The 26,922-nt window shown below is 46.3% G+C and overlaps 1 protein-coding gene across 3 annotated transcripts in view; it reads left to right on the top strand.

The window, feature by feature from the left end:
• The window catches only part of LOC119379425 (WD repeat-containing protein 11), a 448,867-nt gene that overhangs the window by 309,470 nt on the left and 112,475 nt on the right, over positions 1-26,922 (top strand). For all 3 annotated transcript variants that reach the window (XM_037648735.2, XM_037648734.2, XM_037648736.2), the window contains one exon: positions 7,979-8,145. In XM_037648735.2, the coding sequence (XP_037504663.1) occupies positions 7,979-8,145 (167 nt within the window). The remainder of the gene's footprint in view (positions 1-7,978; positions 8,146-26,922) is intronic.

The following is a 26,922-nucleotide window of genomic DNA, read 5'->3' as shown; positions in this document are numbered from 1 at the left end:
CTACTTGACGCTACCGGCCAGTCTGTCCTGCTCGAGTTATTGAAACATGAATGGGCAAGTCCATAAAGCAATTTGTACTGAATGTTCAAGCAAAATGCCCAGCGAAATCGAGCGGAGCTGCCATCAGGAGCACGTTCAGTGTCGATCGCTCCTGGTGTCGTCTGCTAGCCATCAATGTGTACATCTGCATGTAGGGCGACGATTTCTTTCCGCGACTGTTCTATGGCCGTGGCACACTCAAAATGACTTTCCGGCCTGTTTTCAATCACTAATTTCAGCGTTCGGGCTTTGGCTGCCGTGTCTGCGTTAAAGCGCAATATACGTATACCACCTGCTGCACATGTTCGGTTGCCAAGCCTGCTCCTTCAATTCAGTTCCTTTGTTCGGAATTTTAAACACATGACAAGCAACGTGTGATGTCATTCAAATCAAATAAAGGGTCGTTACAGGCAACAACTTTTAATTAAATCAAGTTTTCAGCAGCTGCCGTTGTTATGATCGGACTTCACGGCTTGGCGCCGCTGGATCGTCAGAATGGTATGGCGACATCAGCCCTGCTTTCTTCGACCTCAGCGTTCCCCGAAACGCACCAGATGAGGCGACGACCCTGCCGTAGTGTCCTGAGCCCTTCAAGGCCGTCAGTTCGCTCTTCAATCGCCTTGGACACGCTTGGCTGACTTTGACGCCTTTATGAACTATTTGCAGTCCAGGCTGCTCGGAGGAGGCAGTCGTTTGTGCACTGCTGCGAGATGCGCCGAACAATGCGAGATGCGACTTCTGGGAGATGCGACTTTGGGACCCTGCCGGCGGCTGGCCGTCACCTGCACCGGCAACGCATCGAGGCAAGGAGAGGTTTGCAGCTGTCAACACACCTGACATCACGGCCCGTCATCAGGAATGCACGCTGCAGTGACCCGTTCATTGTGTGTATGGTTCCTTTGTGGCTTTGTGACCTGACTGGGAGCTGGCCGTCCGCTGCACCGACGGCGCTATCAAGTCAAGGAACGACTGCACCTGACGGCACACCTGACAACGCAGCCTGTTTTCGGGAATGTGCCACGCCGGGAACTGTTCCTTGTGTGTAGAGTGCTTTATTATGTTTTTGTTTGTCTCCCGGGACCGTCCGTCGTCCAGGTGCACCGCTTCTCTCTTTCCCGGAGTGCGAAGGAGGCGGTGCTTACTTAGTGGGCAGAGATGAAGACAACGTGTCTGATTGGACTGTCCTGGACTTGATTGTTTCCTCCAGCAGGGAATCCTGGGAAGGCCCAGGCTTTATAACGCAAGCGTCAGGACGCTCCAATCACGCTACCAAAATGACATGTAAAATAAATGTTACTGTTATCAACTCCGGCTCCTGAACTCGACTTCTCCCTGAGGCCAGGCTGCTCCCCGGTCCTATGGGCAGACCCCCGATTACATCACCGTGTAAGCGTGTCGTAAGTAGTTGAAATTTAAACAAGAAATAAAAATGTTGAGAGCACGTGTCAAAAGGGGATGCACGACGGTGATATGAAATATATCGTAGGTTGTGCGGAGTTGTGTTCTCTTTATTTTTGCAACATATTTTTTTCTACGTTAATAAATCAACATTTCCTGACTCATTCCCGGCCGTTTGAAAGCATGTTGAACAGAATTAGTGTAATCATGCTAACGTAGATAAATACAAAGCTTTCGCATCGAAAATCGTAGTAAGATGTATTTGCTATAAAATAGTGTAATTCACTCTCAACGGTCAACTCCTGATAGGGCGTGATGCGGTCACTGCACTAAAAAGACTCGCAGGGTCCCTTATGCATTTGCCTGAGACGACTCGAAGGCGAAATCCATCTTCTTCTTTTTGTTCAGTCGATGTATTGTTCCTTCCCCGTCCCCTTCCGAATGCCTTTTGGACGTAATGTGGTTTTGCACTGCCTCCAGGATCGGAGGCATTGCAAGCTTTCTATACATCACCTGGTTTTGCATTGCCTCCGTGATCGACGCACCGATCACGGAGGCATTTCAAACCGACAATGTCATGGTTGATGAAGTTATCAATTTTATTTTGTCGGCAAACGTTTTGTGTACTTACTGCAATTGGGAGTGGAGTGTGAACTTTCGTTCAAGTCTGTTTATATGACGCTAACTTTTGCGAATAAGCCGTGAAATTGATCGCGCTTTGCTCCAAAGCAGCATAGACTCTCTTTAACTCGATTGGCGGGACGTTTGCGCTTTCACGTAAGCTATTTCAACGCCATCCAGCCCAGTGAGTGACGCTACGAACTCGGTGGCATGATCCTGACCACGATGGATCTGTGTATATAGAAGATACGTTAAATGTTAACGTTTCTTAACCTCCAGTAATGCTAGCAGCCATCTAAAGAACTATCATTGCACGAAAATACAGCTAGTAGTCGAGGAACACCGTGTGATGCGAGCGAACTATAACGAAAATGCTGCTCTTCTAGCCGCAGCCTAGCTGACGACAAAAGCCGAATCCCCGCCTTTGCATCACCGGAGCACCGTTCACAGCGCCGCCAGTGGTGGCTCACCAGGCCAATAACGAAATTGACAAATTCCCCCCAGAAATTTGTTATAAACAGGTTTTTGTTATATCCAGTTTCAGCATGAAAATTCAGAAAAGCAATGCACAAATTAATCACAAGGAGAATTAAAGGCAGAGCTCACGGAAAACAATTATTTAGCAGCAAAAAACTGCGTTATTTTATTGCTTGTTTGTGAGGAATGGCAATACTGAACGTTCATAGGACATCAATACAACGCCGCTCATGCTGCCACTAAGTCCCAAGAGAGATCACGCCGCCATTAGTCTTTTCTTTTAATTCGAATGTGGAATCTGGAAATAAAATACAGCACTTTGCCGGAGGAGCTCTTCTCGATGTGTCCATGTAATGAACTGTCCATTTCAGCGACCGCTGAACAGCGGGAGCTCGGCGAGAAGCACACCCCGTTTCCGGTCCTTGTTCTGCACTGCTATCATGACATCAGGAGGCTTTCAAACACTCTCGACACAAATGATAGGGACGAAATGCGCTTCAATGCAACGAACGCAGCCCTCAGAGATCTGATTTTCAGTGCACATGTCTTTTGATCGTGTTAGCCATCGACTTAGGTTTAATGCGGCCACTCGTCTAACGCAGCTGTAAGGTCGGTACGCATTCCCTGCATCGTTCTCAAACATCTGGGACACATTCATATGCAATGCGGCGACGTGGTCAAGAGCGAGGTGACATCACGGCTCACCGCTTTTTCAAATCACTGAATGTGCTCTGCCGAAACGGACTGTGGACATCTCGTTTGGATGAACACATCGAGAATAGCTCCCCAGAAGTTGTAGTATCTTTTTCTTCTCCAGAAATATCACGAGTATTGCCTGACATTAACGCTGCCGCGTCCTCCAGCCTTAAAGGGCGACGACACAACTTGCTGGATAGCATATTCTTGTAGTCTTGGACCTAATACACTGTGCATAAACAAATAAAATAGATAAGTAATATATATATCTCGGTGCGTTAGTACACTTTTTCCTTTCATTCTTACTCGAGTAAATCGATAAATAAATACTGAAGTAAAGAGAATGGCAAACTCAGAATATAGCTGAGCTATTTCGTAGGTATTCATGTTAAAGGGACACTAAAGGCAAATATTAAGTCGACGTTTATTGTTCAAATAAAGGTCCAGAAACCTTGTAGTGCTACTTTTGTGCAAAGGAAGTGCTTATTTTGAAATAAAATCACATTTTAGTGGTCCGCATCACGTTAGCGCACTTCAAATCACCTGCCTGAAATCAGTCTTTCACACGTCACTGCTGCCGTGCCCAACGTTGCCCGCCTTTACTGCGCGGCGGCGAGCGCCAATCAAGCATTCGGCAACATCACATGCATGCGGCATTTTGTCGAACTTTTCGTCAGAGCAACTTTCATGAGCGCGAAACACACGCGGCAGTATGCGATACCGAAACTACCACTTAGACGCAACCGCGTGAGCGAAGCAGGGTGCCGGGCGAAGCGCAGTTCGGCGAAAACGGAACCTTTGAACCACGCACGCCGTTCCCCATGGCAATGCCAAAGAGGTTCTTTTTTCCATGAATCAAACAGAAATGAATAAGCAGCATTTTATTACGTCTCTTGATGCATGAAAGGTTCTTTTTTTATTGCTGCTAGTTTGATTACAAGTGATTAATTGTAGTCAAACTCTCTCACGTTATCGGGATCATTTCCAAAATGTGCCGCTCGTGGCGCTCATCGTGTGATATATTTAGCTTAATTTCTCGGTAAATAGGGCACTGCTGTTGATAATATTGCCGCTTTAGGCATTGTCATACATTTAGCTTTCACTCTGACATAAATTGTTATTTGCCTTTAGTGTCCCTTTGAGAAGACATGACGGGGAAACACGGACATAAGAGAAAAGTTGAGAGAGTGAACAGCTATCTCTCACGTAGACCACTATTCGCACTTGATTTATAGGTATGGCTTCTTACGTAGAAATGCGCAGATAAATATTTGTGTCTACCTTCGGTTCCGCCGTTGTGTGATTTTTCAGTTGTTAGCGGCGTTTCTGGTGTATTGACTACTCTCCTGTGTCCGTGTTTGCATGCCCTGTTTTTATAAAGGGCCCCTAACAGCCTGAAAATACAACAAAAAACAAGAACAACAAGCGCATTATTCTCTCTTGGCATTTCTTGTCTTTTGGTGCACTTCGTGATGCCAGAACAGTGACTCACGTGACATTATCAGGGTGCATACTCTCGACAGGTTCATATACGAGAAATAACAGTTGTGAATCGTCTCCCCTACTGCTTTGCTATGCACCCGCCTACCCGCTCTTCCTTCTCTCGCACGACTATCGTGCACGATTAACTGATTTCGCTCCATTTTTTGCATTTGCGACCGTGCATGCAGAGATGACAGACTATAGCCGACAAGCGCGAAATCATGATAGGTTCAACGTTTAGTGCTGACATTTACGCGTGCTTTATGAAGAAATAAGTGGCGAGGATATGTCGCCTGTAAGAAGGGTATTGAAGGCGAGAACGAAACCAGTGGAAAAGGCGCCGGATTATATGATTCTTCCAACGGACGCACTCTTTACAGCAGAGACGATGCAGCTTTCCAGGAAAAAGGCGAGCCCGCTTTGACGGTTTTTTGCATATTTTTTATTGCGTTAGCAATTGTACGGACACTCAAGACAGGTTTTCACCGCCGCCGTCATGTTCCGTATAAACTCTAAATCGATAACATCGCTCCGCCCATTGTATGTTCTACCCGCGAGTAAAAGCTCGCGAGTGTTGGCAAGGAACATGGCTAAAGCAGAGATGAAACAAGCTGGCCATCTCCGTCACACGGAATAACATCAACCCGCGTGCGAGGCCTGCTGTCGATTGCTCCTCAAGCAGAAGAAACGCCCCACCCATCATTTGCTGGGCGAAGGAGCAGGAAGGGATGTCTGGGGAGAGGGACTGCGTAACTCGAGCAGCAACTGTGAACTTTGACTATAAGAGCGTGGTCGAGAGCACTGGCACGCGTGCTATTTCGGCAGACATTTCCCAGCGAACAGCTCGTATACCTTCCACGCGCTGTGAGCGCTGTGATCTCACTGCTTCGCGCTCTGACCACTGATATGACAAACTGACCGAAAACCGCTTCTCTCCCGGGAGCAGCCGTATTGCCATACACCAGCGTTTTGTAGAGGTAAGCGAGATCGGACCAAAAAGAGTTAGCTGCTAGCCCTCGTTCATGTAACATTACGGCGTGTACTTATCACATTCACTACTTCTCGCCTTGCTCCCCTCCTCCCCCCCGCCGTGCCGCCGCCGGAGGTGGAAACACTGGCGCACATGTCTAGTAGGTGCACACCTGTGCACTCGCCCGTGGTGACAACAAAGCCGGCTTGCGGGGCGCAGGCCTCGCGCACACCTGCACGCACAAACGAGTGCTCGCTTTCACCTCGCAGTTGCCGGGGCTTCGAGCGCACCATGCGCGATGCCGTCGCTTCATGCTCTCGTCGGCAGGGCAACCGCAGAAGATGCATGCGGCTCCTACTCATGCCAATGTGACAAAATTTGGGGCAAAATCCCTAGGTTGTCGGCGGCGAAAATTTTTCATATCAAGGGTGTCTTCCGCTGCCACTTTGTTACATAGATGTCACAAATACATGTGCTTTTATGGAGTAACAGCGGGGAATAGAAAAACTTTGTAATATCGAGGAATTCATTGTATGGAGGTTCATTATAGACAGGCTTAACTGTGGTAGCATTAGTAGGCATCACTCAGGTCACATGACCTGATCAGATGGGTAGAGGGAGTGAGATGGGGGTAACAAATGGCGTTTCCAGAAAGTAGGTAAACCGGAGGGGAGCCGGCACTCCTGTATGTCTTAATTCGTGGATGTGACGCACGCAGTGTTGCATCATCTGCTCTCGCACACGGCATTACAAGAGTTGCGGCCGCGGTGGAACTCTACCAGCGCAGCCGTGCATGTCATGCACAGCAGCAGCACCTGCAATGCTGCTTGCGTTCCAGCGCAGCCATCATAGTAATACATGTTTTGGGTGAGTGGGCTGGTGGAATGGGCCACGGCCGCACTGGAAGGAGCTTATCATTGTGTGGTATCCACATGGCTTTACCTGAAGAACAAAGAAACAACAAAAAAACCCTTAGTGAAAACTTTGCCGAGTACAGCAAAATGTAATGCCTGACAAAAGGGGCAACAGCTTTGCTGTCTGACGGTTTTCATGGTGTGCTACTGGCTGGAATTCTTCTTCTTTGCCTGTGTATTATATATTTACCTGCACGATGCGTGGAAAGTCAGTCTGGGCTGAGATCAACATTGATAGCTGTAAGGTCCCTCTATTTTTCTTAGATAGCTGTTGTGTCGTGCGACCCCTGGTGACATGCTGAGACACCAGTGCTGTTGTGCTCTCTATTCATGCTACTGGGGGGAGCTGGGTCTCTGCCATGCCTCTTTGCTACCACCAATCCGGCGTGGCCATGCCGGTCATGTGACCCGTGCCTGGCGGACCAATAACCTTTCTTCTCGCTCCTTAAAACCGCCTGCAATACACTCAAACCTCGTTATAGCGAACACGGATATAACGAATTATCGGTTATAACGAAGTAAATGAAAAGTAGTCTTGTAATATCTACAGTACGCGCCAAAATGTTTCCAAGAATGTCCTCAAACCAACTCGCCCAGCTCTCCATACTGTTACAAAATATCTACAGTGTTAAAATTAACGTTTATAACGAATTTTCGGATATAACAAAGTTATTTTCGTGGCAAATGAGACTTTGTTATAATGAGGTTTGAGTGTAAACGCGGGAGAGCAGTCTCCCGTCAGTCTCGCCGAAGCTTAGTCTCTGCGTCGTCACTTACGCGCCCTCCCCTCGTTGGGCCTCTCCGTCGGCCCGCCGCGGGTTACGCCGCACTCCTGCCCTACACAATAGCTCAGTGGGACTAGTCTCCCAGCCCCCTGCCTCCCTTGACCACAGCAAAGACTTGTCTCTCTTTGTGAGATAGTAGAAGAGTAAGACAGTGTAATCTTTATGCTGTATCTTAAGTAACTATTGCTCAAGTTTAGATATTGTATCATTTACTTATAAACCAACTTCTTTCACCTAACCTTCATCACTGCCTGTCTGCGTTCGATCATCACTGCTGACCATCAACCGAGAGATCACCAGTTGATGACGAGCAAACATTAAACATTACTGTAGGTTTCACAAGCATAGAAATGACCTAAATATGTGTAAAACTGCAAAATATGAAACATAAAATAACGCCATCACTGCTGTGGTTTCAATGGAAAAGAAACTGAAAATAGAGCTAGGCTTTCATCTGCAATTTCTTAAAAATTAGCTAATGATTTTACAAAATTATTTTGAAAGCAGTAACTTCCCAGTATAGCCTGGCTCAACGTTCTCGTGTATCTCATTAAGGAGCTAAGGTATGGATATTGTGTGCATTGCATTCTGTGCAGGCCTTACAGCTCAGGCGGCTGCTTTTTCACGAGCGACAGCGCATGGTGCACAGCCACACACAGCGATGCGTGTGCCGTTTGCTCCTGCTGGGTCAGGCTGATCAGGCAGTACAGCTGCTGCTTGAAACCGAGCCAGCTAGTGAGCACTTCTACAGTGATTCACTGCGGTAAGTATTGTTCCTGATGCTTATTCAGGTGCAATACCTGGTCTGATGTAATAGACTTCAGGTGCATACATGTCCTTCTTGAAAACCCCTGAAAGTGAAAAGTATGTTCTCAAGGGCCTGAAAAGTCCTGTAGTTATTATTTCACCTTGAGAATCCTTGAATTTCTTGAGCAACAGCTCATGAAAGGGGTTTCAAAATTGTCTAACCAGTTTTCTGTGGTGGATCGTGCAGGCCCAGCAAACTTTCCATTTTGGAAACTATGAAACAAATGAACTCAAATGCATCGCACGTGGAGAGGATCACAAGATAGTTTGATGTATTTGGTAATTTAATATTTAATATATAAAGCACAGGCACGGCACAATGGCTTCTGCTGGTATATGTATGCTTCACAGCACTACATGCCTGTGTTGCAGTGAATATTAGCGCAAATTCATCATTATGATGTGCAAATAAGTGTGCAAAAAGTGTTGCCATAACTTAACAAAGGCAGGTTTATTTGCTTCTGGCAGCAACCAACACTGCACAAATGGTTGGTTCCATGACGATGTGGGAAACATGCCATGCCAAGGGTGGAAACCCAGGTGCCGCTAGCAAATCCCTCTGATAGGATGGCTATGCTGAGTAGATGACCAAAGGCCTGCTCACAAGAGGGCCTAGAGCAATTTCTCTTGTCTTGAGCATATCTGATGAGTACAGCTCAGCACTATATGGTCACACATGGTCATATGGCTCTGCCATGTGGCTTAGCATTTGGAAAGGAATCAACATACACTACCAAGGTACACGCTCATCACAGGTGCAAAACGCTATTGACAGGCTCAAGCTTGAGCAATGCTCAAACCAAGGGGCCAGTAGGTGAGAGGAAATATGTGTATGCACCTTAGGGGCTGTCCTGATGAGCTCTAAGGCTGCTATTGCTCTGCTCTAGTCACACGGGTTCCACTGTTGGGGCTCGAAGGGCAGAAACAGAGGTGCAGGCACAACAGAATGCCCCTGCAAAGACCACAGGATGTGCTTCAATCTCTACAGCCATGAAAAAACGTTAAGTGGTCACTACTAATGAAAAGCATTATTTGTTGCTTTCTTAACTGTACTGTAATGATTTTGAGCTAAATTCGATGGCATTAAAGTGGACGAAAAATCACCCTTTTCCGTCGGTGGGATCTGAACCCGCACCCTTCGAAATATGCGTCCGATGCTCTACCAATTTAGCTGCGACTCCCTTGTCCACTTTGTAGGGTAATTGGAAACATACCATCACTGCCAGGTGTTTGGAAAAATACCCCGCGCATTCTTATTTTTAAAGCAAAACGTCGCTCACCGGTTAGGCACCCGTTAGGTTGCATCGTATTTTGCGTATACTGCATACCATTATGCATGTGCAAATATTCGAGCACTTGGAATATCCAAACAAATATTACAGTATTCGAATTTACTTTGACATTGATTTAAATTATTCGAAATTTCGAAGTAATCGAATGGACGTATATTTGACTTCATGTAACTCCCTGAAAAGGTGGTTTCACCGCAGCATCAAGCTGCTATGCTGTGAAACCGCCTATCCACGGGAAATTTGCGCTGCCGCAAAGCCACGCTTCAATGTTAAATGTACTTATTACTAGGGGTGTGCGGATACTGAAATTTCGCCTCGAATCAAATTCAAATCGAATAGTGCCGAATAGTGGCCAAATATATCGAATATCGAATAGTATATTTACACGAAATGTGTCCCGCCAGTTACGGCAAGACAAAGGAAAAATCAGGGACGCTACGGCGTGCCGACAGTTTTATTACGCACTTGTTCGAAAGTGGCTTTTGTTTCAGTTTTTAAGGGCACGCAGGCATGTTGATAGAAGAGCCGCCATTCCAGTCAGCAGCGCCACTCCAAACCTCCTCACAGAGGGGGGGTACGGTGGCTAGTTTTCTTTCCGCTCATCTGAGCTCATCAATACAGCTCATCTGACAACGGTAATGTTGTTATGTGTGCAAATCAGCGCAGCCGACAGGAGGGGACAGAAGAGAGGACACAGAGTGCCGATACTGTCCCCTTTTCTTCTGTCCCCTCCTGTCGGCTGCGCTGATTTGCACTCATAATCATGTTGTACCAATACGCGCAATCCTACAGTCTTCTAAGATAATGTTGTCCTTCATCGCAACAAGAGTTGCATCACAAGAGTTGCACCTATAAAATGCAGGATAGCGTTGTTAACACTTTGGTGACCGCGGAAAAATCGCTTGTTTTTGGCTAGTCCAGGAAATATTTTTTTCCTGCCACAGAATATACAGTACTTGATGCTAAAGTGTAGGATATCAAACGATAGAGGAGGAACTGGTCTTTCTAACAGTATTAATTTCAAACAACGAATTTATTTCGAATATAATAAAAAAAATATCAAAGAAAGAAAAATTCATCAAAAAGAAAGAAAGATTCATAAAAACATCAATGCTACTCTGCAAAGGTTAAACATTAAAAAAAATCGAAATATACGTTTTGAACGCAAAGCCCTCGTAGAATAATAGCGGAAATATAAGCTCTGTAAGTACAAAGAATATTTACATAAATACAAGAATATAGGCACTAGTGCCTATCATGCCACCGCGCGATGCAGGTTTTCGACGCGGTAAAACAAAGGCTGGCTGCGCATGTTTCGGGAAAAAAAACAAATTTTTCTGTTCAACTTTCCTAGCATAGTTTGCAGCTCTGGTATTTTTCAATTTTCCTGTGTATTTGTTGAAATGAACAGTGTAGCCTGTTCCAAATCTGTAAAAATCCACAATTGTACCCCCATTTGACCTCTTTCTCGCTCATATACTGCTGAATACCATACCGACCTTCACATTTCACCATTTTCTCACCCACTGAAAGGTTCCGACGGGGTTAAAAGATAGCGTAGAAAAATCGTTCATGAGTTGCAGTAGAGAAGACACGTGGTGAAGATTTTCGTGGGATGCGACGGTCGTCTTCTTCAGATCAGAGACACTCAAGAAGCCTTGAACCTATTCCGTGGCATCACTGATGGTGGACGAAGGCCTCGAAATATGTGTTGTCGACACCAACACCAATGCAAGCGCTGGACTTGAACGATTACCATGTACACATGGAGTGAGACGAACTTGCTCATCTTCACCTCCCTCCATGGATCCATCCCTCCCACTGTATGTTAGCTTTTCGAAAGTATGCATCCACGCATACTTATCTGTGTGGTTGCATATCTCTCTGACGACTTCTGCGGTAAAAAACAACACGAAGACGCCGCCGCGCAGCGCACTGGAGCGTTGGGTCAAAGTCCGCTCTGCGCCGTCTTCGCGAAGAGAATTGCGCTCTTTCTGCAGCCGGCACCAAATGCTCCCGCCCGAAGGAAGTTAACACCTTGCAGATAACAGCTTTTATTTTAAGAACGCACCGGATACGTTTACATCGACGCGCGGCAGCGATAAAACGACCCGAGGAGAAGACGAAACTTACCGGCAGATAGTTGCTGATGTTCCGGGGAGGTTTAACGCACTTTCGCCGTCCGTACTGAAGCCTGGCGAATCGAAGTCGTCTTCCGTGTCTGTGGTGCTACCATCATCCAGAGATTCCCGCTCATATTAATCGGAATCTGTCGAAATTCGCCGTTTCTGTGGAGCACCCGCGAGCGGTGTCGACGCGAAGTCTGAAACAACGAGCGCTCACCTACCCGACGGCGAACGAGCTTTAAAAGTCTCCCCACGGTGGAAAAAACAAACTCGCAAACAAAAGTGATAAAAAACATGTTATTTTATGCTTTGCATTGCGTTAGCTGTCCAGAAAACCTCAGAGAGTGCCAAAACTTGATCTTGAAGTCATCGATAACATACTATCGATGGGAATAGGCGCGGTCACGAAAGTGTTAAGCAGAAAAATAGCCTTTTGGCGGCAGGCTATCCTAACAGTTGGATCACCACTGTGGCTGAATTTTTGTTTAAGCGTTTAAAGTTGAAACACAGGAGTGAGTGTGATGTTCAAGACGGAAAGCAAAAGAACCTTGTGGTTATGCCATACGTAAATGGTATTTCGCACAGATTGAAAAAGGTTGCGGCCAGAAACGATATCAGGTTGGTCTGTTCCGCACCTAGCAAACTCGCAGGTCTTTCTAGGAGAGTTGCGCAGCTCGGCACGCAAAGCAGAACATGCGACATCAAACATGTAAAGAAATACTGCGCATGTGCCACATGTGTGGTTTATAGCATTCCTTTGAGTTGCGATAGGCTATACATTGGACAATCTGGTCGATGTATAAACGTTCGTATGCGAGAGCATGCAAATTTTCTACCCTCTGGCACGGGTGGAAACCTTCCGCTACATTGTAGGCTGTGCGGGTGCACACCACGGTTTGAAAATGTTTCTTTTTTAGGTAAGGCTAAGACGCAGTGTGAAAGGGAAATCATTGAGGTGTATCATATTTGGAAACTTGGTCCAGATAAATGTATAAGCGCAGCTTCTGTGTTTTTGACCAGGAAAGAGTGTGATTTCCTGAACAGAACTGATTTGCATAGGTAAGATTGGAGATGTGATTCAGTGGGGTGCTTTTGCGCATGCACTGTACGGGTTTTGGAGAAGGCGTCTTTTCGAAATAAACGTCACTTGTTAGTGCCACCCCTGTGTTCACTGTCTCTTCTCCTGCCTCTCTGTTTTCTTCCTTTTTCAACGTTTTAGTGGCTTTTGTCGAATTTAAGCATGTACCAACTTGCCCAGCAATCAACACTTTTGTGCTTCATCACCACGGGTGCTCTGGGCCCAAAAATCTTCGGGCGCCCGTCCACAGCAGCATTTTACCTGCGTGCCGAAACGATGGAAGTTTCTGAACGAGTAGTTTGGTGCGGCAGTGGCGACTGCCCAGCGTGAACAAATTTTTACATGCAAAGCCAATGACCGAGGGTTTCGCAGGCAGAAGTAAGGACGTTTTATGGCGCTTGCAGCATACACGACCGAACTATGCAAGAAGTCCGTGCCTTCGTTTCGTGAACAAAGTTGCGAAGGGCTTGACAGTTTTCTCATGTGTTTTTCTACGTGCGGAAATGACATAATCTTCTTTAAGATCAGCAAATGCTCGCTTTTGAACCAGGATGCCAGTGAAAGTTTTAACGAAAGGCCTACTGCAGCGACGTTAGCGTTAGTTTTTGCCACCCCACCCTAACCAAGTTGTACCATTGGCCTTTGTCGTGTTTTAGATATTCGTCCTGTTGAATTATTCGAAACTTGGAATACTAGCTATTCGAAAGCCAAATCGAAATATTCGATTAGTTACTATTCGATTCGAATTCGAAACTCGAATATTCGCATGCCCCTGCTTATTACCTACACCTCAATTAATTTTTTACTGAGATAGCAATTATACAGACACTCTCGGTGGGTTTTTGCCGTTGCCGTTATTTTTCGTAGAAAGTCGCAATTGATAACGTCACCCCGTGCATGGTATGTTCTACTTGTGAGTGTCAGCTTGTGTGTGCTGGTGGCGAACGCGGCTGATATGAAACGAGCCGGCCATCTCCGTTGCAGGGAGGGCGCATGCAATAGGATCACCCCACGTGCAAGGCTCCTCAAGCAGAGAGGAAACAAAATGCCTATTTTGTTCCTTGTGCTCCCATTGTTCCACTTTCATATGTGAACATGAATTAGAGGTTAGGAAAAGCTTTTATAGTGTTTTTATTATGCCTATAAATGCCTATTTTGGGATGTTTGTGCCTATATGCACGTAAATGCCTATATCAATATTGGCGCCTATATAAAACAATATTTAGCCTCGAGTTTCACTTTCCAGTGCAGTTTGGGACTGTTATTCATGTTACCGGGCAGCATTGACTGTTCGGAACTCGATGGGGTTCAACCTGCTCCTCTTCTTCAACCAACTCCCAGAAAACAAAAGCCAAGGCTGTGTTCCTGAAGGCACCCTCTTGTGTCCGCTTGTTCAAGGAGATGTTGCCTTACGTACCCTTCCACCAGAGCCAATCGTCACACGGCGCACATAGCTAGAAGCTGTTGAGTATTACAACTGCTACTTTTTGGGCATCAAGGTTGGGAATAACAGTTTTCTAGATGACGAGTGTGCCACAGTCAGGAAGTCTCAAGCTGTCCTCTCTGTGGAGACCTTCCATACTTGTGCGCCAACTTCACGTTCCTTGAAATCACTATAAAAAAACTTGAACATTAGGCACAAACTCTGATGGCGAACATTGCCCTAATTCTTCATTCACAACAAAGAATCGCCGCCGTTCCTGAAGGACTAGTGGCCAAGAAGGCACGTACGAAGTTGTAATCGGTCTTAGACAAGAAAAATGGATTTTCTGTCCTTAAAAGAGTTTGAGGAGGCATTGCTGGTAAGCACTCTAGGATCCCAGTGTCAGTTAAGCCATCGAATATTCCCAAGTACAGCAGCGCTCCAGTAACATCTGTCAATGACGAGCATTCCTTAGCATACAAGCTTACTCTCAGTGACAAAAGGCACAATTTCGAATACAAAAATTTGGGGATGGTGATAGTTTGCTATTGTTTCTACAGTTTTCGCAGTGACTATTAGACTAGGTTCTATGTGCTATCCAAACAGATTCCTTCAAGCATGTGCATTTCAAGTTGGCGGAAGTGTCTTCGCTTGAAATTATTTGCATTTTTGTAAAAATTGATTGTGCCTATATTTAAGATGTTGGCGGCCTAAAATGTTGTTTTGCCTACCTATTTTTGGCACCTAAAGCACACTTTTTTAATGCCTGAAAATCCTGCCTGTATAATCACAGAGAAATACACATGACATGCGCATTACCTTCGTGCTCCATTTCAGCCTTATGGCCCGCACACTCCGTCATCAGGAGCGGTTTCTTTTAACCAAGGTTCTCTTATACAGCATATGTTGTACTCTTGTGTTCTGTAAACAGATACAAAAAAGTAAACGTCAAGAATAAACAATGTTCAGATCTTGGAAGGAGAAAAGGCAGTGCATGAGCATTACATTGCATAAGGGAGGGCGAGGGCATCTTTTTCACTTTCAGGCGTGTTGTACAGCACCTAAAGAGCTGCTAGCCTGGTGAACATGTCAAGCAGTTAATTTTTCTCATGATAATTAATAATTAGTGCATTACCAAAAGTATCTTCAGTGTGCTGCAGCCTAATGACATGCAGTTTCACTAATTTATTTTAAAAGGCTAATGAAAGCTATTCTTGTCACCTCGCAACTTTTTAACAATGCACATGTGGCCGAGGACTGCAAAGACTTAGGTGGAGTGGCGAAACTAAGAAATGTGGAGCCATAAAGTGGAATCACCTCGCATGGGACAAGGTGGGTCGGAGATCATTGGGCGAAACCTGCATAGGCATAAGATAGGGTGATGATGACATATTCGACATTCGAAGGCAGTTTCTTGCCTTCTTTGTAGTGATGCAGAACTATCGATGGTACTATCGATAGCTGAGTCACTATCGAACTATCGATGGTGAAAAATACTATCGATAGCGCTATCGATTCAATGGTACTATCGATAGTATAAAATCAACAGCGCAGACTCACTGCAGAATAAACTTGGTTTTCCGCGCGCGTGGTACATAGTGGAGCCGGAGGAGCAGGCAAGAACGTTAACATCATTGCGTTCTTCACCAGAGTGCTTTGCTGACACATGATCATAAAGTCAAACTGTTCAGCTGTAGCGGAAAGGAAGCTTTCACATGTGGTAGGACTGCGCGGCTTCAAATTGATATTTCATTTTATGATTTCAAAATAAAAAAATACCAAGAAGTTAATTGTAAGGTGTAACTGGTTGCTTTTGAATACGAATTTATTGATGGACATATTCCCCCATTTTGACTGCGGAAATAATTAATTTCTCTGCCAAAAATTGCTCATAAATTAAGCGAAGCTAGTAGTAGGCTATCGCAAATATTTTGGTAATATGGCCGGCCAGTAACCGCATCATTATTCGCACCCCTATCGATAGTATTGTCACGTGGTTGTGACGGTGAAGAATGCTACAGCAAGACTGCAAAATACAGAGCTCTTTATTTGGGCGAACTTGTGTCCAGAAAATCAAAACTCAAAATACAAGCGATACATGATGTGCACTGATAGCGGCGGGAGCAGTCGTCGGCCATTGAGTAATCTGATCATCGGTGGAACGTTTTGTCCTTTATACATCAGTCATCAAACCTTCCAGTGTTATCGCTGGTGCTCGCATAAGCTCTCGAATAAGCTTGACTATTCGCATACGGCGCGTAATCTTAACAGAATGATCTCAAACAATTGTGAAGCTTCTCACACATTACGGCACGGTCTTTGTCAAACGTTGCTAACAGTCTTTGTGGGTGAAACCCGAATACATCAAAACAAAGCAATAAACACGCGTGGCAGTAATATAGTAATATCGCTATAGTAATATTAACGATGGTACTACCGATTGTACTATCGATAGTTTGTCGATAGTAGTGCTATCGATACTATCGATAGTCAATTTACCGATAGTTCTGCATCACTACTTTTTTGTATTCAATTCGTATTTGAAAATTTCAGTATTCCCTACTTTCATGAGTCCCTACAAATTGGCTCGACTTTCTGTCGTTCTAAGACAGGTATTATTGTTCTAGTATGCATTGCTGTTTTGGACCAGATGGAAAGACAGGCAGTTGAAAGTCTGCAGCACCCATTTTGAGTACAAGACTGCATTGAATCATTAGGAATTCTTTCTTGCATGAACACAACGCTATGCAAAAGGGAAAAAAATTGAACTATCAAAAGCAGAGCACAGTAAAGTCTTTTTTTTTTTTTCATCCGCAATATCAAAACACTCAATGTTTTTCAAATGAAACAGTTGGTGGCAATTTTCTGGGTAGAACCTTGGTTGAGCAGAGCACAAGACAGACAGTTGAAGGTCTGCAGCATTTGTTTTGAAAAAGCATGTGGCCAGGAATGACTTTGACCCCACCAACAGGAATCGCCAGCAGCGAGTTTTCACCGGCAAAGTTGTGCAGTTCCAATGGAAACCTATTAACACTAATGATGCAGAAATTATAATAAACAAATGAAACTTAGATTGCACAAGTATCTTCACTGAAAAACCTTGGAGTCATGATAGATATTATGCTAGCAACAACAGGCTATAGGCATTTGCTCTAGATTAACTTCAGCCCCGCAGGGGCGTCTGCGCGAGCAGGCGTTTGGTGTGTAGCAACACCACAGACCCGAGCTAACGGGGGGGTTTCGACCCCCTCCCACGCCTAGCCGTGCGTGGCTTTGCCGTGCCCGGGGAAAAGGGGATCCTGGGGGTTGAGCCGGCACCGGGTGATTGGACCTTTAAGGCCCCCCGGCAGAGGCAACACACCCCTTTGGCCCCGGCTTCACGTAGACGGCACCCCTGGGCTGACCCACCCAGGGGAAATCGGCAGTCGCCATTTCCTATCTTTCTCTACCACATCTTCGTCTTTCTCTCTCACTTTTAGCCTTTCCTGTCTTCTCCTCTCTTCCATTTACTTCAAGGTTTTCGTGGCGGCAAGGGTTAACCTTGTGTATATGTCCTTCCTTGGGCATTATATATTAGGTTATAGTGGTCATGTACAGCTGGCGTCTGTGGTTCTATAACGGGCTGCAGCGTCCCCTCGTTGGGCTCGGTGGTGGGCGGCTGCCATGGCCGCCGAAAATTATCACACACTTATGAACTCTAATGCCTTCCCCAAACTGTCTGATCGCCCTCTCGCAAAGAGGTGGCGCACCGAAGAAGCCGACATCTTTTCTACGCCGAAAGAAATCTTCCCTCGTTTTCATGTAATCCACTGCACAGATCCTCAGAAGACTGTCAGAACTCTTTCCCCATTTATTGTTGCCAAGTGTCTTGCTGACACAATTGGACCCGGCTACAAGGCCACTAAAATGATTAGCGGCGACTTGTTGCTTAAGTACGAGACAGTGCACAGTACAGAAAGCTTTCAAACCTTGTGGCATTCGGCGCTGTTCCAATCACAGTGACTCCTCACCGGTCGATGAACACTGTTTGAGGAGTGATCTCCGATGATGACCTTCTAAACTTGACCGAAGAAGAGCTCCTTGAAGGATGGAAGGAGCAGAACGTAACTCAGGTGCAAAGAATTAAGATCAAGCGCGAGAACAAAGAAATTCCGACAAAATTTTTGATCATCACTTTTGCTTCAACTGTCCTGCCAGAGTCCCTTGAAACTGGGTATACAAAAACAAGAATCAGACCCTACATCCCCAATCCACGTAGGTGTTTTAAGTGCCAACGTTTCGGGCATGGTTCGCAGAGTTGCAGAGGCCAACTGACCTGTGCCAAATGCGGGAACCACGAACACTCCTCCGACATCTGTGACAGTCCGCTCCATTGTCCAAACTGTGAAGGTGAGCACGCGGCATACTCTAGAGCCTGTCCTACATGGAAAAAGGAAAAAGACATAATCACACTAAAATACAAAGAAAATATCTCGTTCAGGGAAGCACGAAGGCGGTGTTCACCTTTCTATGGCACATTCTATGCTGATGCGGCGCGTCGGGGGGCAGCGCCGCAGCGGCCTTCGCCACAAGCCCAGCTCGCGCGCAGCGAGCCATTGGCTGTGGCTCCTGCCCCCGTGGTGGAAGCAGTTACCTCTGCTCCACCCACCCCGCAAGAAAGTCCCGCTACCCTAGGGTCGCTGGCACCAACACAACCACCGGCGAGAGCCTGCGCTACGCGAACCGAACACGCAGGACCGTCACGACCCGTCACGGTAGGCGCAGCCAAGGCTGCCTCACTCTCTCCGGCCCCAGCTGGCGCTGTCGACGAACAGCGCAGCCTGGACCCGAAGGCTGTCCCATCTACCTCCGGGCTGGTGGGCTCAAAAATCTCGTCCTCTGGCGAGACTTTCACGGGAAACCTCCCGCTCGTACGAGCGCTCGTCCGGCGCCTCGCAGGAGGCAATGGACACTACACCTATCCTAACGGCGCATCAAGCGCCCAAGGAGCGGCGAGCGTCCCTCGACCGCTCCAAAAAAGATAAGACTCGCGTCACAGGGCCCAGAAAGGGCCCTGCAATCTAAGGCAGTACCTCTTTCCTTTGTACACACAGCGCCAACTCACTTTCACAATGGAAACATAAATTATGCAGTGGAACGTGAGGGGTCTTCTTAGGAACCTCGATGACGTTCAAGAACTCCTACACAAACATAACCCAAAAGTGCTGTGTGTGCAAGAAACACACCTTAAACCAAAGCATACGAACTTCCTTACACACTATATCACTTTCCGCAAAGATCGTGATGATGCGCTCGCGTCGTCTGGTGGTGTTGCCATCATAATAGACAGAGTAGCATGTCAACGCATGCAGCTGCAAACACCACTGGAAGCGGTGGCCGTTAGGGCTGTTCTTTTAAACAAACTCATTACCATTTGCTCACTTTGTATACCCCCGCACTATCAGCTACACAAACATGAATTTCAGTCTTTTATAGATGAGTTGCCAGAACCTTACGTTGTTCTCGGTGACTTCAATGCACACAGTAGCTTGTGGGGCGACTCTCGCAACGATGCGCGAGGCCGGCTCATTGAGCAATTTCTGCTCTCTGCGGGTGCATGTCTATTGAATAAGAAGGAACCAACATTTTATTGCCTTGCCAACCAAAGTTATTCATCCATAGGTCTTAGCATTGCTTCTCCCATACTTTTACCTTATCTTAACTGGAGCGTTATAAAAAACCCTTTTGGGAGTGATCATTTTCCAGTACTCCTGCGAACAACAAAACAAAACGAATCTCCACCACAAGCTCCGCGGTGGAAGGTCAATACAGCCAACTGGGAAAAGTACCAACGTCTTACTGCAAGGATCTCTTGGGCCGACATGTCTTCCTTAGGAATTGACGCTGCAGTTCAATATTTCACTGCTTTTATAATTGACGCTGCCTTGCAAAGTATAGCTGAAGTAAGAAGTGCGGTAGGTAAACGTCGTGTTTTTTGGTGGAACGACGAATACCGTGAAGCTCGCAAGAAGCAGAACAAAGCGTGGGGGCTACTGCGCGATTCCCCCACTGCAGAAAATCTAATCAATTTTAAGCAGGTAAAATCTCAAGGGCGGAGAACGCGCCGGCAGGCCAGAAGAGAGAGTTGGCAAAGATACATATCAAGTATCAACTCCTACACGGATGAAGCTAGGGTATGGAACAGGGTTGGTAGGGTACAGGGTCTACAAACATTCTCCCTTCCATTGGTGAACACACATGGAGACACATTGGAGGACTAGGCGAACTTCCTGGGCGCACACTTCGAACATGTGTCCAGTTCGTCACATTACTCCGAAGCCTTCCAACGGTATAAAACACAGGCAGAAAGGCAGAAGTTAGAACGCAAAAGTGCAAAAAGTGAGGGATACAACCGGCCTTTCTGCTTGGCAGAGCTGCAGGCAGCACTAGCTTGCTGCAACGGGTCTGCCCCAGGTGCCGACCGTGTAGTATACGAAATGTTGAAAAATCTACCACATGAATCACATAACACCCTCCTTTGTCTCTACAACGGTGTATGGTCGTCCGGCGAGATCCCCTCTGCGTGGAAGGAGGCTATTATAATTCCAGTTGTGAAAGAGGGCAAGAATCCATCTTTGGTTTCCAGTTACAGGCCTATAGCCTTAACAAGTTGTCTTTGTAAAGTTTTTGAAAAGATGATAAACCGCCGGTTGTTACATTTCCTCGAATCCAACAAACTACTTGACCCCTATCAGTGTGGCTTTCGAGAAGGTCGGTCCACTACTGACCATTTGATACGTATCGAGGCACAAATTCGTGAAGCATTTGTCCATAAACAGTTCTTCTTGTCTGTCTTCCTCGATATGGAAAAGGCTTATGATACAAGGTGGCGGTTTGGAATTATGAGAGACCTCTCGCACTTAGGCGTGCGTGGTACAATGTTAAATATAATAGAAAGCTACTTGTCGAACCGCATATTCAGTGTTCGAGTGGGCAATGTACTATCAAGACAATTTGTGCAGGAAACCGGAGTTCCTCAGGGAGGGGTACTCAGTTGTACTCTTTTTATTATGAAAATGAATTCTCTTCGTCTGTACATCCCACGTAACCTGTTTTATTCTACGTATGTAGATGATGTGCAGATAGGGTTTAAATCCTGTTCTCTCGCAATCTGTGAGCGACAGGTCCAGCTTTGTCTCAACAAGGTCTCGAAATGGGCTGATGAGAACGGGTTCAGACTGAACCCACAAAAAAGCACTTGCGTCCTTTTCACAAGAAAAAGAGGTCTACACCCTGATCCTGAAATTTTCATGCTGGGTGAGCGTCTACTAGAGCACTGCACGGGCTCGGGCCTACCCGAAAACCCGGGCCCGGCCCGGCCCGTGGGCCGGGCCGGGCCGGGTAAAGTAGTTTTCGCGGCGGGCCCGGGCCGGGCTCGGGCCTGAAGCTCCGGGCTTAGGGCCGGGCCCGGGTTTGAGGTGGCGGGCTCGGGTCGGGCCGGGCTTGGACTTTGCTCCGTTCTTAAAGGGTCATTAACGCGAAACACTGAATCGGTTGAGACCAATAAAGTGTACTCTGAGAACCCGAATGTCATTAATTCCACCATCAACAAGTTTATTATTGAAGGAGAAAATCAAGGTCAAAGTTCTATTTTGAAATTTCGCGCTGAAATCTCCGCCCGTAACGTCACGGATTTCAAACTGTATTCGTCGTATTTTGGGGACATTGGCTCAACGAAATTTCCAGAAACTTGGTATGTTAAGTCTATGACCCCCTCAGAGGTCAATGTATTTCATTTTTACCCGTTATTAACTACCTAGGGCCCAGTAGATTCCGTCAGAATGTATGACGTCAGGGCGTTTGCTGCGTGAATTTCAAGTTGGCGTCGTTACCTGCATTTTCCTGCGAGTTTTCTCTCTTAGCAAGAGCCTTGTCGCGGCGAGCGTGGTGCTTTTGGAATGGTAAAAGAGTAATTTACTGATAATAGAAAAATCGTTTTTCTCTTTAATGTGCCTTGCTCCGCACACGCTGTGCATACATATATGTCCCACATTTTATCTCGAAAAAACGCTTTTCTTTATGTGGGGTAAGCTATTTGGAGAAGTTTGATGAGGGATAAGCAATGAACTTCTTTTGCTTCTTGCATATGAGCTGCTTCATTTATCTGAAACGGGCGACCTAAAAGTAAATAGACCAGGCGCTTATAGGTAACATCTCGCTATTTCGGGCTTTATTTGCTTTCGTTATTATTTTATATCCCAAATGTTACTCTGTAATCGCAGTAATAAATGTAATATACTAAAATTATACCTATGAGATGTCATCGCAAGAGCGATCACAGAGATACAAAGCGGGGAAACGTTGTTGAAAGTCAGAGCCCCTCTCTAAAACGAAAGCACTGCACGGAGTTTTGACACATAGAATCCCTATAAAGGCACATTCTTTTTCTGTGACTCTGTGACGGCTCCCAGTGGTCATGAGGCGCGAGATGGACATGCACAGCCTGCTTTGTGTGCCCACATTGTTAACGTCTGAGCTTTCGTCTTGTTGCGCCATATCAGGGGTCTCATACTCACCTCAGCTAACGGGTCGCATTCACGAAAATTTACTCCCGCAAGTAGGGCAATGACGAAGGTAGGAGCGTGGGAGGGGGGAGCAGGTTTTAAAACTACCGTCATTTCATAGCAGACCTTTTCCATATCTTCATATACGGGATCATTTCTGAAGGGGATTTGGCGGCAGAATTCCAACAACATATCGATACTCATTGTTGCAAAATAGTGCGGAACGGAGCAACTTAATTGGAGCGCGCCAGGCTCTATCGAAGAAGAGGAAACCGAGGGGCATCGAGTGCACGTGCACGTGGACGGCGCAGCAGTTCGCCTTTAGTATTGCCATTAAACGGACGTCTCTCTTTCACGTCTGGGGAACCAGTCATTTCGTATCACCCATAATGACTAATATCTCGACGCCGATTCTGAAATATAGCTTTTGTTTCACGGTGATGTATCTACACACTGTGACCGCAGGGGGTGCCTCACGAAAAATATGTTTTCGATCTGTCATGCCTGTGTATCTCAAGAACATACTTAAAAAGAAAAAAAAATGGGATGAAGACAGTCATGTGCGGGCGGAGTGCCGCGAGCGAGATGGTCCGCGAGCCTCGTGTTTGAGGCCCTAAGCTACATGATGCTGCCGCAACAGCGTTGGAATGTGCAGGAATATGTCCATTAAACAAGGCGTGGGGTCAAGTATATTCGCTTGACGAAATATCTGGCTTGAAAAAGGACAATGGCAGATTCGGTGCCGGGTGATGTCCCCTTACCTCGAACCATATGCATCCAATGAGTAAGCTTCGAGAAGCTTAGTCGCGCCTTTATTACCAAACTCGAGCGAACCGCGAAAATATATCGAAATCGCTTCGTCCACCTCTTGCCACTCGTAACCGCGTAGTCCAATGACCACCTTCTACCGGTACAACATCGCTGGGAAGGCATAAACCATTAAAATATAGAAAAAACGAGCACGGTGCAAACCGTGCATAACATACACTGCTGAAAACTGCAAGGAGAAGCCCTCAAAGAGGAGTTTATAGATGACATTGAAGAGTGGCACGACGTTCGAGAACGAGAGAAGTGAAGGGATGAGCTGGACAGCTATGGTCATTCTGAAGAGGTCCACAAAGACATCCTAGATTTGCTCCAGTGGTGGAAGTAAAGAACAGCGACTGCCGACCAAGGCAGATGTGGTGTGCCAGTGCGGCCAGTGCGAGCAGTGCAAGAAGCTTTAGCGCTGCAGGATATGTGATGCAACAGCGCATGGCGTGCTTAAAGCAGGAATCTCTTGATACTTTGACTTTTCGCACAATAACATGTGAAGAGATAAACTATAAACTATGCCATAAGAAACTTATAGACTGTATATACTAGCAATGATGTGGTAATATGAAAATAATGCTATGACAAATACTTTTTTTTCTTCCTTTCGGCTGCTTATACGCATGCACGTGGGGCACGCGGTTCATATACCTTTACCTAGATAAGTGTATTTACAACAACGGTCACAAATTTGGTTTTTTTCCCTCTGTTTCTCTTGCTGTGGCAAGGTGCTACAATGGTGAAGACAGGTGCTACATATCGAAAAGGGTGCACGATTGGCTTTGTGGCTAGAGCATGCTATAAATCTCAATAGGCTATAGAGTGCAACTCTGCCAAGCCAATCTAGAACACATGCTCTGGTGGTGCTCTGTGTTACGCGGCGGCGAAGTCATCACGCCTTCCAAATGGGAGGCTGTTACCAGCTCCGCGCAAGAAGAACAGCTATATGAGCAGTCCAACGGGCCCGCGACGCAGCAGAGAGACTTGGTCTTTCTGTTCCGATGTCGGAGCGGCCCGCAACGTGCTAGAGCGCGTTGCGATGGACCATAATAAAGTTTATCCATCCATCAATCCATTCTTTGTTGTTATTGCGCTCCCTATCGAAACTGAACTCGTGCTGCAAATCACTTTCTTCGCTACAATGTCTGCTACAAAACGCCCTTCATGGTCCCCAGTGTATTTGCAGAACAAATGGGTAAAGTATACCACTGCCGAACAAACATTCATTGAATCCAGTATGTCCGCTCAACTGTTTGCACCGTGAGCCCCTTTTTACAAGAAATTATCGTATGTTAAAGTATAATTGTTAGCGAAACATGCGCCAACAAAGCGTAGATATTTGCCACTTAAAACACCTTGCTGTCGATTCCATGTTCGGGCAACACCACCTAGATTACTGGGTCGGGCCTCAGTCGGGCCTGATCTGTGGTCGGGCCGGGCCGGGCCGGGTAGGCGAAATTTTTTCTCGGGCTCGGGCCGGGCCCGGGTCTCACTTTGAGTCACCGGGCCGGGTTCGGGCGGGTAAATTTGAACAAGTTCCGGGCCCGGGCCGGGCCCGGGCCGAAAATTGCGGCCCGTGCAGTGCTCTAGCGTCTACCTGTCAACGGAGAACACAAATTTCTAGGCAAAATCTTAGACGCAAAGTTAACCTTTGTACAGCACATAAAATATCTTAAAAATAAATGTATGAAAACAATGAATATCCTAAAAGTGCTGTCACGCACAACGTGGGGCAGCGATAAAGAATGTCTGATGAACCTCTATAAAAGCCTCATACGCACCCGTCTAGATTATGGAGCGATCGTTTACCAGTCTGCAACGCCAACTGCTCTGAAAATGCTGGACCCTGTCCACCATTTAGGCATTCATCTTTCCACAGGTGCCTTCAGAAGGAGCCCTATAGAAAGCCTCTACGTGGAATCAGACGAGTGGTCTCTTCATTTACAGAGGTCATACCTATCTTTTAAGTATTTTTTGAAAGTGAACGCAAGCACTGATCATCCCGCATATCCTGCTGCAAATGACCTGTCCAGTTGCCAGCTTTTTCACAACAAACCCGCAGTGAAGGAGCCTTTCTCGCTGCGTGTACGAGCTCTCGCTGTAGAAACAGGTGTCCCACTGCTCGAACACAGCTTAATGGCTCCTACTTTACAGGTCGCGCCTTGAGAGTGGCAGGTTATAGACTGTGATACTTCTTTTGTAGATGTCACAAAGCATGCCCCCCCTCTACACATCCAGATGTATTTCCGTGAACTGCAGCACAAATACCCTTGCGCAGAAATTTTTACAGATGCGTCAAAGTCCCATGCTGGCGTGTCCTACGCAGTCGTCGGTCAATCTTATTCTCACTCTGGTACTCTGCACCCTAACACAAGCATATTCACAGCAGAGGCACACGCAATACTGGAGGCCGTAAAACACATTAAATAAATGAAACTAAGAAATGCAGTAATATATACAGATTCCTTAAGCGTGGTGAAAGCTTTAAAAACCCTCAAAACATACAGAAATCCTGTTATTGTATCACTATACTCACTCCTGTGCACCGTATACTCGGCCGAACAGCATGTTGTAATATGCTGGGTGCCAGGACATCGTGGTATAAAGGGCAATGAGCTGGCTGACGAGCTCGCCATATCAACTCATGCAAACGCTACTCCATCGTCCACAGCTGTCCCTGTAATGGACTTAAAGCCCCTATTAAGGAAAAAGCTCAGGGCTTACTGGCAGCGGTTATGGGACCGACAAGTAGAAAATAAGTTACACGTGATAAAGCCACACCTCGGTAACTGGCCACCCACATCAAACATACGTCGTACAGATGTAACACTCTGTCGACTTCGAATAGGACACACACACACAGCACACATGCACACCTCTTGTCCGGTGGTGATCCACCTTTGTGTGATAAATGCGGTGAGCCACTCACCGTGCTCCACATTTTAATACAATGCAAGGAACTGGATGCTATTAGAAGAAAACATTTTCCGTTTCCCTACCGACATCAAATACCATTGCATCCATCTATGTTCATAGGTAGGGAACCGCTTTTTACATACAAATCATTGTCCGCGTTTTTAAAGGATGTAAATAGTTTGCATGTCATGTTCTCCGGCAACCCGTAGCACTACCTCTGAGAAGAGGCTGCTGCTGCGGTGACTACAAGAAAATAGCACCTGCCTCGCGGCCCTTGGACACAAGGGCTGTGAACGAGGCATTCGTGCTCTGGCCATGTGTGTATCGTTCATTATCACGACTCCCTGTCAGTGATCCTCACTGCATACATCACGTCACTCTCATAATTTTATTACCTATATGTTTTACCCGCCCTAGGGCGCGGAATTTTAGGCCCATATACAGCCGTGTAACATTATCATAGCTCATATCCCCTGCATATCATAAATCGCGGATCATTCTTATATTTCACCTCTGTTCATGGCGCTCTTTGGCCAAGCATG

This window comes from Rhipicephalus sanguineus, chromosome 1 (genome assembly GCF_013339695.2).
Source record: "Rhipicephalus sanguineus isolate Rsan-2018 chromosome 1, BIME_Rsan_1.4, whole genome shotgun sequence".
Classification (NCBI taxonomy): domain Eukaryota; kingdom Metazoa; phylum Arthropoda; class Arachnida; order Ixodida; family Ixodidae; genus Rhipicephalus; species Rhipicephalus sanguineus.
This window is presented reverse-complemented; position numbering and strand designations above follow the sequence as displayed.